Source organism: Haliotis rufescens, unplaced genomic scaffold, assembly GCF_023055435.1.
Source record: "Haliotis rufescens isolate VD_foot unplaced genomic scaffold, xgHalRufe1.0.p SCAF_1, whole genome shotgun sequence".
Lineage (NCBI taxonomy): Eukaryota > Metazoa > Mollusca > Gastropoda > Lepetellida > Haliotidae > Haliotis > Haliotis rufescens.
Window position 1 is genome coordinate 80377922 of NW_025963779.1, and position 16167 is coordinate 80394088.

The 16167-nt window shown below is 32.4% G+C and overlaps 1 protein-coding gene across 2 annotated transcripts in view; it reads right to left on the reverse strand.

The window, feature by feature from the left end:
* Window positions 1-2186: 2186 nt before the first annotated feature.
* Window positions 2187-16167, reverse strand: part of LOC124143748 (furin-1-like) — a 219910-nt gene continuing 205929 nt past the window's right edge. For both annotated transcript variants that reach the window (XM_046512815.2, XM_046512816.2), the window contains one exon: window positions 2187-10287. In XM_046512815.2, coding sequence (XP_046368771.1) covers window positions 9767-10287 — 521 coding nt within the window. In that variant the 3' untranslated portion in view covers window positions 2187-9766. The remainder of the gene's footprint in view (window positions 10288-16167) is intronic.

Below are 16167 nucleotides of genomic sequence, written 5' to 3' on the forward strand. Positions count from 1 at the left end.
ACTAAAATTTTAATAATTGAACGCACGTAGTGCCTGCATGACAGTTCATCACAAGTTGAATGTAGCTTGGACTTGTTCCAGCCTCCACTCATTTACTGTGAAGATCATTATTAATAAAATTCAGTATGTATCGAGGTAATCGCATTGTAGTTAAAACATGGTGTCAGAGATATTAATACAGGGAATTCATATTGTTTTTAACATGCCTTTGTCGATTAAACATTTTAGGAAAATTATTTTGTATGTAAATTTTATTGGATGAATAAAGCATTTGTGGTCGTGTTGAAAGTTTTCTTGTTTTATATTTCTTTACAATATGGCCACAGGGAGTGCCATCATGTTTACCATATTAAAATAAATCACAACTGATATTCATAATTTCAGAAAATTGAAACTGTAATTCTATAATTAAAAAAAATACTTTATACAACAAGGAAACTGTAATTTTATGAATTTTCTGGGGATGGCATAACTCGCAGGATCACTAGACAATGCCACAAAGACTACCCACGGGGATACCTGTTAAGTGAGAATGCTGTTTGTAAGTTTAGTGCCCATTGGATATGAAAAAAGTCAATTAAACATTGACCACTTATCCCCAAAGCCAGGGAGAAGTCATCCAAACACATTCAAAACTGCCTGTGACATGTCTGTGATCATCACTTCAACTCCAGGGTCTGAAGATTTAATGATCTCAGAGATTTATCTTGGCCTACTTGAGGCTGATATTCAGCCTTAAGTCTGCAGCAAATGTCACTAAATATTTGTTACATAGTCATAGCTAATGTTATATCTTTGTACAGCTGACTTGTATGTCACTGACCAATTGGAGCAATTCTTTTTATCCTTAGTTTGGATAAATCCTTGACCTTGTGTACATGATGCAATGAATATAGAAATGTACAACTTGTTAAATGGATGAATGTTGGGTGAGGAAGTCACATCTTGATCTTGTGAGAATGTCAATATGTCATGATCTGATGAGAATGGTGAAATGTTCCACATGTGTTTAAATGTCACTTTATTATTTGTTGAAACTGTAAATGCATGTTCATGTAAAATACATGGTGTACGGTTGATAGTTTGTTTTCTTTATATCATATTATGGTGTTTTTTGTAGGTGGGAAACTTTGTGTCTGTTTAGATGCTGACCTGTAGTATATTATATGAACAATGGCCTGTAAAACATATGTATCACAAATTCATATGGTGATTTTTAAGCAAAATTCTTTCCAGATGATACTAACAGCTAAAAACTAACCATGTCAGTATGTAATATGTATATGAAATAAATAGGTATAATCAGGGGTAGAGACCATTGGTCATATCCAACTTGTAAGTTATGGAAAATAACTAGATTTTGGGAGAAACAAATTTGTCCCGTCTTGTGATCGTGTCTATCCCTGGCTATAATGTGTTATAACGCCCACCACAACAAAGTTGGCAGAAACAAATGTTCTATCATGCGGTTTCATTTTTTAGATCAAAATTCAAAATGTAGCATGTAGCAGCTAATATCCAAATGTATCTTTGCACACATATTGACCTTGCGATCCAGATATAGATGTAACTGTTTTTTAAAAACATGTTGAAAAAAAAATGAGATCAAATTAAGGAAGGTTTATTTATGGACAATACAGGAAATTTGCACAGATGTAAACCTTGCTGAACTTGCTGAAACAAGGGCGGAGATATTGTTTTTACAATTATTTGCCAGGTGTGGGTTCAATCTTTGAACACATGTGTATTTCAAAAATTGATTCACATTAATTTCTTGTTCATGTCATTGAGCTCCATATGTGATTATCAAGGAGGGAATGTGTCAGTGAAACAAATACTACCATGCCACCTTAATATCAACTAAAGAATCTTGTAGGTTTTGACAATTAGGGCTTTCAGCATTTCCATCCAAATACATTGGCAGGTCCAGAGGAGTGAAGCACCAGACACCTTAAGTCTCTTTGTGACTTGTGCATTATGTCCACCCTACCCCCCTCAACTCAACTTTATCAAAACCTGGGATCTACAGCTGAAATAGGTTTCAATATATTTCTGATAGCAGGATTCCACTCATTTGCTTTGTACAGTAGAGCACCTTTGATTAAGGTCATTCTCAAGGTCATGCCCAAATAACTTTTGTTATGTACAAAATAAACAAGTTTTAAAAGGAAAACACGAGAGAGGGCTTGTCACAATGATTTAGTTTATTCCCATACAGTTCATGTGGTACAATAATGAAACCAATATCTATACTTAGCCTCATATGATTGGATGATGAAATACAAGACAGGTATACATCACATCCAGCCCTTTCAAAACACACAGACAGACAGACAGACTGACAGACTGACAAACAGATGTACACTACACTTGCATCAGGTCCATACAAGCAGCAAAACTAGTGTCAAAGCTGAAGGCAATCAAATCATTCACGATTACAAATCGCATGAGTTAACTGTACAGAACTTCTTGTTGAATTATTTACAATTCTCCCTTTTCCAAAAATGAAATATTATCATTTACATATAAACTAAATATATAAACATGGCATGAGTATGAACAATTGAATTAAGTTAGCACTTTGACATAAGACAACTGTATGGGCAATTTGATGGTGAAGCCTTCTTTGTTCTGTTCAAGCATCCATGTTGAAATTAAGTAGAAATGTAATCAACAGCCATCTGATGATACATACAAATTGTAATCTCTCTCAAGAAACAATGTAGGGGAATTAAATGTGAAGACATAAATAATAATTAAAATAAACATCAATTCCTAAATATAATTCTAATGATAACAATTTATTTATCATAATGATTTCATGAGTCCTGTGGATTTATTTACCAAACAGTTAACAATTTATTTGATTGCAATTCTAGAAATGGGTAAAGGTGATGACAACTATTAACATTACTTAATAGCATATCCTAGACACATGCATGGTAAATGTTCTATCAACTGAGCCAGAATGTTGCTGAAGTTGTCCTTGACACATTTGCAATCAATAAAGTCTACAGTTATTACTTGTTTTGAACCGGTTTATGCTTCAGCCTTGAAATACCTATTGTCAGTATAACATAACTGTTGCAAATGGCTTTACATGGTTTGTGACATAAAACAAGGAACATGTTTAAATGACGTTAGTATGTAACAACTTTTAATATCTATTTAACTAAAAGAAAATACCTTCACCTTCTGGTATCTTTCAATAGGAAAAGAGACATAAAAACATTCTATGATAGCAAAATGAGTGTCTACACTGATACAAAATGTCAGTTCACTCTGTTAAATTAAAACAAACCTGGATGAATAGAGAATATGAAATAAATGACTATTATTTACAAAATGTATGTTCAGAATAATACAGGGAAAAGCAGTGACAATATCACTGATCAAGCATGTAACAAAAGTTAATACTTTGAAATACATGTATTAATTAGTACAACTATGTATGCTTAATACAAAACTGCTAAGTAATTATTTAGTTGATTTTCTAAAGTGCAGCCAATTTTAGTGTGTGCATATCATGTTTAATTGAGCTATGAAAAATATCAAACCATTATCCGTAATTAGCTGTAAAATAACTAGAACTCCAGTAATTGGTGATTAATTTTAAACATACAGTGCCAATATGTAAAATGTTTGCTTTATCTGCAGCTTGGTACGTATCTTCCTTTATGGAATACTTCTGGACACTCTCACATCATTATGATTCTGTTGTTTCTAAATTTGATACTAAGTGTAATTTTTAAATCATTATGTAAATAAAAGAAACAAAACCCTTTCCATAATCATAAGAAATCTCTGCCAAGTCCATTGTATGATTCAGACTATATCACGTGTTTGTTTATGAATCACTTTCAAATAGTAATGATACCAGGTGTTTGCAAATAGGTGGACTTATCCTGCCTCACTGGTTGCACTCATTGCAAACACATGCAAAGGCAAGTTAATTGTATGTAACTGCATCCTAATAAATCAAAAGTTAAAAGCCTTTAAGAGTATTAGCTTTTTGGTTGTAATACAAATATCTAAAGTTTAAATAGCTAACAAAACATCACTTCTTCATATTACTGATATCATTTATTGACAATTTAATGTAATTTTGTTAATAAGCAAGGCATGTGTTTACTTATATAGCATGTGTGGAGTGATCCAACAGAATGTTTGGTACCTCAACATTTACACAAAACACTGTTATAGGTGTATTATTTTGCAATGTTAATAGCATCAGTCACCAAATATTTTAAATATGATATTTTATGAATACTAGCATAATGATTCAAACTGCAAATATATATGACATTGGAGACTTACTTAAATACACTTGAATTATTTAGATATAAGCCATATATTTATGATGGAAGAGACCATCAATCATACAAAATATAATAAAGTTTTAAAATAGGTAAGAAATAATGATGTTTCAAATTATCAATAAAATATTACTGCAATCACACCTTACTAGGTTACCCTTACAGTGTTTCAATTATTGCCACATAGCTTGTCAGTTATGGATTTTGTAGCTTTGGCCATACTTATGTCTCTTTGGTTACTATTACAATATAACTTAAAAGCAAACAAATATCAATTGATAATGTCAACATCAATTTTAGGGGTAAATGATGCACACTCCTTAAAAATAAATTTAGTAAGATATCTTTTCTTGCAGAGGCTGTTCACATAGCATTATCAACGTGTACCTGAGTTTTGTAACATGCCCTTTTGCCAGTAGTTCGTATAAACCATTATTGGATAACAATTATTCTCGTTCTATAGATAGTGGTACTTAGAGTTCAAGAATAACATCTGTAAGCTAAGATTATTGCATTCTTGATATGTTATGAAATCAGTCTGAGATATGTACTCAACTCACATCATATTTCCCTGGTGCGGTACGTAATGTTAAAGATTCTTATGTATCTCAAATTAGGATATACATTGTACATCTCTATTGTGCCTAATTATCTTGCAATTAGGGTCAACCACCCAAAGTAATTAAATATTTCCAAATTACTGAATGTTCAATATTTCATGGTGCATTTATAAATCATAGATTACTGTTGTGAACAAAGTGCAACTCGAAGATATGCAAGAACTAAAAGGAATACTATATTCTGGGTTCCTGAGATATCAAAACCATTCTCTCATGATGAAATGATAATGTCTAATGATACATATAAAACATTCTATATGATTACATGTTGCAAAGTACATACAGCTTAAAAATACAGTTGCAATTTTGGAATAAAATAAGTTTGACAGTGCTAGATACACATAATTGCAGGTCAGATAAGTCTGATGCTTGTTATTTTGTCCAGACTATTTGAAGAATAGTCATTTGAGATTTATTCCTTTTGGATGTTAATTTGACATAATTAGTGGCATGGCATAAAACAGAAAGTTTTCTTACACATGAAAACAAGCTGTTCAAGAAATAAAGTTATAAAGTATTCATTTTCTGAAGAAAATAATTTGTATATTACTTCCACGATCAATCAATCCTTGCCTTAGATCAAACAGACTGGTACAGAATTGTTTTCAGGGTGTATATGAAAATTATTGGGAAAATCAAATATGAAATGGTATCAACATCTAGGTACAGAGTATACACTTAATTGATGGTTATATTAGTATGAACCAGATAATAAACTGTTATGTCATAGAATTGTTATGTGTGAAGACCTTTTAGTGATTAATCTTAGTTTTGTTTGAATTCTAAAATCAACTGTCAATTAACTATATGATAATAATTAAGATAATGTTCATTGACATAACATGTATAATGTCTTCAAGAGACATTATAATTTGTCCCTGATCTGGTACAGCTCAATCAGAGATTCTTTCGAAAATGAGATTGTTTTACACGTTTCCAATCATGCATTTTAGAACAAGAATGCTTTTCAATTTTATACATATTGACCCAATTAAAAAAAGAGTATGATATCCCATGTCTGTCTGGAGGATCTTTCCGTTTGATTTTAGTGGAAAGTTAAAATATTATTGAGTTATTAAATTGATCAGTTAAACCAAATCGGCAAAAATGACTGATATATTGTTGCAAACAATTGTAGCTGCCATCACAATATAAAAACGATACTTCCTTTTCATAAGTGATTTGAAACCAATAATTAAAAATATGTCAAATACTACAAACCAGTAATACCTTCTTATTATAATTTAAATTCACTGAATGTCTAGAAGTATTTATCCATTTTAATATTGCCATTATACAAAGTACAGATACACAAAGCTATTTTTGTAAGAACCACCATAATCTTAATTGTGTTTAACAATAACTACTTAAAGCAATTTGTGTCTGTGTAAAACATGTCAAATTACAGTGACAGTTTCTGACAGGTTGAGTGTAGGTAGCCGATACTAAAGGCACATGAATTTGAAGCCAAAGTCCTCTTTTATGTCAATAAAAGATTAAGTTTACTGAATGCATTGAATGCTGTGTAATTTTCACTTGGATCAACATCAAAGCATGTTTGGTGTACATATTCCCTTATGTGACATGCCCAGTTGTTACAGCTTTCTGAAACTGATTACGCTTACATGAAAGATGTATCTAAAAACTGAAAACAAAATCGTAACAAAGAGGATAAATGAAATTTATGTTTGAAGATATATTATTCCCACTACTAGCAAACAGATTATAATATGAGGTATAACAAATGACTATGAAGTATAACAACAATACTGATGACATAAAACACAAAACTGAACTAATCTAGGCCACAACAAATTAATTAACATTTTTTTTATTCAATTTTTCATAATACAAAATGAAATGAGTTTTATCTAAAGATTTGTTGTAGTGACCATTAGTTTTTAAAGGGCACTTAAAAGTGTCTAGCCTCCTCTGCATGTAAGAATGTGTCAGTAGAAGTAGTATGCACATACATGTAACTAAGTTGCTGTGGCCGACTAGTCAACATCAGCAGTTCTTCTGAGGTATGAGGCTATTATTTCTATTCTAACTTAGAGTATTATTTATGTCAAACATAATACCTACTACATGTACCCGTATGGTACAATAATGTTATGATATATACTTTGTATATATCTTTAGTTTCATGTTTTCTAACTTTTCACAAAATGTGAGAGCACATAAGTTGGGGGAAATTACACATTCAACTTATGTGCTTTTGCAAGAGTCTGTTATACATCTCGATCTCACTACAATATAAAATATTTATTCTGTCATGGCAAAACGTTGGTATTTTCAGTTTCAAGACAGCATTTTTAAAACTTTTGTTTTCATGGAATACATCATGACAGAAGAAACCATGTGAAAAGCTACTATCACTTATGAAATCACCTATCTTCAGTAGCTTAACAGACTTTCTTGATATAGACATTAAAGTGTCTAGAGATCCATAGGTATATATTCTATATCATCATCAAACTGTCACAACTTTTATCATTACTGAAATATTCTCTTTCTTCACATTGTCCCTAAAAACAGGAAAATGCTTTCTGAGATTTAAGTGACAGTTGTAAACCTAAAAACTGAGAACCAACCAGAACACAAGTCATAATAAATTAACACTGTGACATTAACAGAGCACATGGAGAACTACAAAATACATATGAGATGTTATCTACAACAGTGAATAACACGAGGCAAGACATTACAATCAATATGGAAATCATAACAGCTAACACTTTTGTAAGTTTCAAAATAAACATCAACTAAAAAAGTAGAAAAGAGATGGTGAATTGGATCCATTACAATACAGGCTAGGATACAATCAGCAACACACTACATACATGATGGGTATATAAACAATGACATGATATACAAAGTAAGGCCCATTGAATGAAGTCCACACATGAGGGGAAGATTCAATGCAAGTGTATTGACACCTCTTGGCGACACCTGAATGGCGATGACAGTATGCTGTTCGAGAACAAAGATCTTCTAAATATACATTGTACATGATTTTGATAATATTTGGCACTTAAGATGGAAGAAATTGCATCTTCACTCTTATATACAATCTTTATGGCAGATGTTGAGGGATTCTGTTATTTTCCATGCCATTATTTCCATGAATAACAAGTTGTATAACATTGTATATATTTCTTATCGGTTCCTACACAACCTTGTGTTAAAAATGGTTTAGGAAACTGATCTCATAATACCATTTCAGACAGATTCCTATATTTAAAGGGTAAACAATTACTACATCATAAAACCAGTTTGTCGGCTGGTCATATTTCAATAATTAACAGTGGATATTAAAGAAAACATTTCTGTCCTAAAATCATGCATAATGCATGTAAAATGTATAAAGAGAGATCTGTTCTCATCTTGACTGACCAAGGAATATTTGGCTTGTGAATACTGGATAGACGCAGGGAGTTGTACACAATATGAACTCAATTCTCATATCAGTCATAATCCTTTTTCTAGATGGTTCATAGATTAAATATTAATTAAACTATTAGTAGAAGATAATATCAATTTAATTGAAGTTTATCAAAACTGATTTCATTGAACAATTATTAAAGATTATGAAAATCTGGTTGAGCTATAAACAATGGGAAGAATAAGAAGAGTTGATGTCACAACTTGAAGCTAAAACATGAAATGTTGATCCAATATGGAAGAGCTTCAAATTTCATAATTTCATGCATAGTTCAATATTTAGAATCCTTTCCAAATGGTTTCTTAGTTCTATAATACCTCTTCAATTTCATAATGGAAGCAACTTTGTGATACAAAGGCCACACGTCTCAGTGCTCTGGGACATAGACTATAACTGGTGATTGTCTAGGTTAATATGTTAAAGCAGATCTCTTAACTAACACATTAACTGGTTATGAAGGCGATTCCACTTAGATTGCTACATCTAATCACTGTGATTTAATAATCATTGTGATCTGATCTAAATATAGCATACCAGAGACTGTGCTATAACCTCAGTATCACAAAGGTGGATTTTCTAGTCCAGTTCTGATCCCTGCAATGCTGTCACTCCCTTGAGAAATTTCAAATCAATTCATGACGAAATAACAGTTGCATGAAGATCTTTCTGTTTGACATGGAATTTGTGAGGTGGTTCTGATGCAATCATGTCTGTGTTTAATGATATATAAACATAGTAAATGTGTGCTGTATGTGTGCATGTATGTATACAAAATGGTTATGTTTGGTATAAAACAGCTGTTTATATAATAAACAAATCAAGTTTTCACATTCCAGTATGGAAAAAAATAAGGATAACAAATATGAGAAATAATATTCTGTATATTCTTGAGTAACAGAAAAGGGCATAATCATGATAATATTTCCATTTCCTGAATAAATACTCATAAAGAATGAAAGAAAATGAAAAAATAGTTTTGATCTTAGTTCACATACTACAGGACCTCGTTAATCCAACATTTCAATTTCCAGCACTATCAACATGATGTCATCGATTCCAACATTAAAATGGAATACAAGAAAAAGATTGGTAATCATCCAGTATTTCTTGTTCCTGGACTAACGAGGTTCCACTATAGTAGTCACACACCCCAGTATTGCCCTCTACACTATATCATCATAAATGGTAATGCAATCAAACACAGACATGAGGGATCACTGCATAAGTATGGATGTCCCAAAACACATCCCATCCATATATATCAATATAGACATGGCACAGCACAGATGTTGAGGCTGAGCAGCTTGAAAAGTATCTCCAAATATGAATATGATTGCTGGCATTCACACAAAACTTTTGGTTATTAGTTAGATATACAAACATTATCAAGCTTTTGGCAGCTGAATAACACGAGCAGTTCGAGAATAATATGCCCCTGCCTCTGCATCCTCGCCAGTGAAGTCCGAAGACACACCATTGTATCTCCCTTTGGAAAAGTCAGGGACGTAATATCGTTTTACCCGCCAGCACAATTTGCTTTGGTCACGCGCCTGCAGGATTCCAAAGACGACAGAAAACAATAAAATACCTCCTATACATAGCATTATTGCCCAGGCTAAATGTTTCATGACATCAGGGTCCAAGAAGTCCCATATCATTTTCTTTTCACATAAATCATTTTTCCTCTCGAAACCATTATTACACTGGTAACAGTCATCCGGGAGTGCCCCCTTGCAGGTGAGACACGAATCATGACAGGGCTTGCACAGCCCCTGTGTGCGCAGTAAGGGTTTGGTGGAGTTGGGCAGTATGGGGGCCAGGTGCACAGCCTCAACACTGCCGAAGTAATGCTGGGGGCAGTGAGCTACACAGGTGTCAGACATCTTGAAGTAGCCAGGCTTGCATTCTGAAACATACAGCATACATTTCAGTCAGAATATGGCTAGTTTCATCAGATAAAGAATAATAATTCATTAGAAGACAATTCAGAAGAACTAATTTGTTTTGTAATTAGTTCATGATAGATGTTTTTCAGGGATCCTATTTGTACTGCTATTTGACTTTTACACCCAATGGAATCTGTTTCAGCAGTTAATCAAGACTTATTATTCTCTCTTGATGATTTATATATAATTTCTTCATAATACGTTCAAGTAAAGTACAAACAGTAAGTTATCAGGAATATAGCACAAAATGTGGTTGTAGACAGATTATGTTAAGTGTAATGGAATATCCGTGTTATGGACAGTAGTTAGCTGGAAGAGCAATGCCTGATAAGAACCATTTAGGCATCAAATTCACCCTAAATATCCTTAACACACAATATGCACTGAATCTATTCGTAAATGTTAATATGAACCCCCCAAAATCACAATATGCCAGGTTATACTCTAATGATGTATCAAGAAAAGAAAACATTCATAAATGAAAGATTTCCATCTCATTAAAACCAGACCTTAGTTCTCGCTTCTACTAAACAAAGATCTGGAGACATCCCCTTAGGGGTCACGTCAGAACGACCTTTCATCTGACCAATCAGAGCATCGCTTACCAGATTATGAAAGTGACAGTCGGAATGTGATTTGTAATCATGCAACCTCGAAAACTTTAACACAGGGTATTCCGAACGATAGTTACAGGTTTAACGACTGAATCCATACAATCTAGAACATCTATTAGCCATTCCAGAATGTTCTTTTGTTCTGGTTTTAAATTTGTAATCGAGAATTTGTCAAAATATGTTTCGAAGCGCAGTCGCCAATTTGAAATTAGTGCCATAAAGCACGAGAAAGCTGCCTTCTGATTGGTCACTCTATTGGTCGGTCAAAGTTCGTGCAAGGTCGGTCTGACGTGACACATAATGGGATGTCCTCAGATCTTTGTTTAGCAGTAGCAAGAACTAAGATTTGATTTTAATGAGATTGGAAAGATTTAAAAATACTGCTTGTATATAAGTAACAAGGTACAGAGCATAAAGGATTCTGTCTAAACTAGTATGAAGATTGAAAAGACAATCAATACTTTGAAATATGTACAGTAAATATATTTACAAGAAAGTATAAAAAAGAACACTTGTTGCAAAATGTTTTTGTATGATCACTTATTTGAATTTTCATGCTCATTTCAAACCATACAGTCTGATCGGACTCAAATATCCCAAAATTATTTTTCACTTCTCAACCATAAATGAGAATATGTTATCAATATCATCTTTTTTAATTCTTAGTTCATTCCAGATTGTTCTTTAAATGAAAGTCTTAGTCACATGTTATGAAATGAAATAAGAAGTTTTAAAACTGTTCATACCAGCATATATACACATTTCAGTGTCTGAAAACGTGCCACGTGCCACGGGTGCAGCGGATTTGTGAACAAACACTAATCTAGACAGATCCTTTCATGACAAACTTCCTGAACTGGTAATACTTGTTTCAAAGTTCATAATTTAATATTTCAAATATAATCAACATGCTACATCAGTAATTGACATAAAAAAGTGTGTATTTCATGATGCTGACATACACTCGACCTACTAGGGTTATCTCTACCTGAACTCACTCATCAATCAAACATACTCGCTCCTAAAAAAATGTATGGTTCTAACTAGAAAAGGATTTTATTTTTAGAATGCAAAAACAGGGCTAACAAATCTGACAAACTTTCAAACAAAGAGCAATAAATACAGGTACATATATATATACCTCACAGTGACCTCACAGTGACCTTTGCATTAAGCATTCTCGGATTATATGTATAACCTCATAGTGACCTTTGCATTAAGCATACCAGGATTAATGAATATAATTTGGAGCCCTGGCTTTAGGGCAAAAGATAATGTGTTGATGAAAAATTATTACATTTTCATGGTCTAGTGTTAAACTTTCCACATCATAGTACAACAAGATTTAGGAGAACAATTTGACTGGGATCTTAGAGTCAAGGAAATTAAACTGATTTTTTGTCTTTTGTAAATACTATCTATTCCTGACTGCAGTTTCAATATAAAAAAAACACAAGATGTAAGAACACAGAGAGCGAATCACCACAGCTGTTTCAAGATGTGTTGTTTTAAACTTATTTTGTTCCTAGCCATACACATTATCAGATACAGAATTAAAGTTCACTCACATGACGATGGGAAAGATGTACAAACAGATATTAACATCAAAGCTTGTCGTAACCAGAATGATAAAAATAAATTCTCTTCTACAAACCTAATACCCATTTATTGTATATGTTAGTGAATGTTGCTTTGAAGTATTGAAGACATTCCAATATATTTCCATGAAGATGAAAAGAATTTTGTACTAATATCTCAATTATGATAATTATTTTAGTCATCGTACCTGTCCCAGCCTTAAAACTGATAATGAATCTAAGGTCGTAAAATGTGTACCAAAGAATGAAAACCCCTATAGAGTTTATTACCTTGATATAGCTTTAGTACAATGATGCCTCTGTCTGATAGTATTCTAACTTTCATTTCATTTAATCGTACTTAAAGTACAGGACTCTTTCCATGCTGATACTGTCACAATGCCTTAACTTTCTACTATTTGTAAATGGAATGAACACAGGTGCTGTTAGTTTTGCTAGGCAACAAAATATAAGCGAAGTAATCAATGAGTTAACACAACACATGCACACATGCTTTTAAAAATAGCCTCTAAAATCTGGACAAAGCAAACTCAAACAAAGCACAAATGCATTATTACATATAATAATAAACATATTCCATCGGGGTGGTATGGTGTTATATGAGTCAGGAAGAATCAAAATGAGCATATCCTTCAATAACTAGAAACAGAATTCCAGAAAGATTGAAACACTACAACAGATATGAAAGAAATTCCTCAAGTTGTTCAAAATAGAAAAACAACAATTTTATTATCCTGCATTGTTCATTATAATTTGAACCTCATTACCAGGGCAAGGCATTGGGTATGTCATTCTAGATTTGGGCTAGAAGCCTTCTGACTCATGAATGAATATTCCAGAATAATCAGCATCAGAGTCGACATCAAACTTCATATTTCCTTTCACAATTTGCACAAGATATAACATAAAGATTTCATACAGAGCATTCAATTCCATCACGATGTATATCTCTTTAAACAGCTTTACACTAAACACTTGTATTTGGACTAAATGACTCTTTTCAGTTCATGCATGTTAGGCAGTTGAAAGTGTTCCATTCAATGTGTTAATTTTGATGCAGAGAATTGAAACAAATCAGGCTCAACTCACCAGGACCCAACCCAACTGGGAAGCAATCTTTAGTTTTATCCCGCAAGCTGAAAACTTTACCTCTGGTGTCTCTAAGTCCGATTAGAATTGTGTCATATAACATATAATATTTGATAATTTCATTCCAATATTTTAACCACAGATGTCACTTTTGAAATTTTCATCAGAACTGAAACATCTTAAGTAAATGCTTTGAATTTTTTTTTATTTATATAATAATTACATAGTTATAAGAAAGGTTGTTGTTTTTATCATATTTTAAGAAAAGCTGTCAGCATATAAACTTCAGCTTGCCCTTATCAACTAAAGAATAGAAAATGTTTAAAAAGATGCAGTGTAGATTAATTTCAAAGCTGTGACCCATGCTTTAACCACTTCCTACTGAAATTGTAAAGGACTTTAATCATGATAAACACTTCAACTTGTCCAATGTGTTTTCTAAATATGAACAGACAAGGCCATTTAATTTTTGAAAGAGAACAAATTAATTTGGAATTCTACATTATAACAAAGAATGTCTCTATTTGTCAGTGATAGGAGTTTCACTTTCCTCCCATGCAATGCGATGAGTTTAATGTCATATGAGTGTCAGAGTGACTGAGTTAACAGCGTGTAATTCCCTTCTATGTGTACTCAGTGAGTCACAGCACATCTTCACTTGAATGTTAAAAAGCAATTTAAATAAGCATCATGACAGCAATATATCATTTACAAGCAAATGCCTTTCTGAATTCAAGTGAAACTGCAAATTTGTATTTTGCTTCATCAACTTTTGGATATTTCCAAAATTGAAAAAGCTCATAACTTAATATGAAAAAGTTTATATTAAAAAAAAAGTCATTTCTAGCCAAATACATCTCTATGATGTGAATCGTATTTCAAACCAATGAGTATGTAATAAAATGAGTAATGGATTCGTGAAACAGAAATCAGTGTAATAACATGAAATATCTCATCAAAAAAGCAGAATGTTCTTTTGTAAATCAAAATATAAGCAAAACAACATAACATGCAAAATGAAAGCAAGAAAAGGCAGGGTGACGTTATGTACATATTTATTGAGTAAAGATCGAGTCATGAAGGAAAGTATCCTTGTAATAGCTTAATGAATAAATTTACATCTCATCATCAACAAAGATAAATTCACATGGTAAAAATAAGTTCAGAATGAAAACAGATAGCTCTAGAGATGGAGACAGATAGTCCTAGGGTTTTGCATGCAGTACTTATTTTCAAATATTACTTTAAAATTGAATTCATGAAAAATTGATATGCATGCACAAGATATCTGCAAGAAATAACTACATACTTTGTTTCATTACAGAAATAACCTAAAACCTTGTAAATCAAGATTCTTTTTGTTAAAATCAATTTCGTGTAAAATGTAACATAAAACTGAGACAGTTTGATAAATAACAAAACATGTTCAACAAAATAAGTTATCTGTCAACTATCAAGTATATATACACATATATGTCACCTGAATTGAAAATATCAAAAACATGTTATGACAAAAGAGCCCTAAAACAGATTTGGATGATATGTTATTGACCGACTATTTGTGGATTTAGGCTTACAGTTTATAATCCAGAAAGAGCATTGGCATCATTGGTAAGTGGTGTAAAGGAACATATTAGTGACATAGTCTTCATGGTGTATGGATGGGTATACATGTGTACAGGTCCTTATCCACCATTGTTAACATTGTTGCATCATTATTGCTGTTATCAAATATATCAAAGCCTTTCATTCCAAGTTCTTGATACATGATTGACTGTTACTGTCCAGTATTGGATTTTTCATGATCATCATAAGATATGTACCATAAACAAGACACACACTATGTTAATGTTCCTTGAATATTGAGTTTAGATTCTCCTTAAATATATGACAATACACAAACAAACAAAATTATTCAAAAAATATTTTAAACATTTTTGTTGAAAATAGAAAGTAGAGCAATACTTCATAGTACTAGATGTTCCTAAGGTTTAGTTAGAATCTACAAGCTACTGTTGAAATCAATGCATTACCTACATACTAAGATAATATACTACAACTTGAATTTCGAACAACTTCTAAACTACATTTAACTACACTATTAATTAGTCGGCATGTGCTGTTTTGATTCCAAAGAAGCAATATAATATTGGAGTTAAGTGTATGATGATAACTTTGATTGAAAGCGTGGGTGCTAATTATTGGAAATTATGAAGAAATAATGGTCTTTACATGGATGCTTGGTGTGCCAAAACTAGAACTTGCCTCCTTCCTGACTAATTCTCCCCTGTCACGATGATGAACAAGACTAAAATGCTACATGGACTTTGCCCTATATCAAAGATAAGGAAGCAAGGATGAGTGCACATTCTCTGGTAGATTCTAGAGCTCTCTTGTCAAGGAACAAATTCAAACATGTTGCAAGTCGATATAACAAAAACATATATCTGATAAAATACATGGATTTTTGTTTTTCAGTGAATACACATTTTCTGTCTGTGACATGATCTCAGAATTGTGTAATGCTGAAACAAGTATG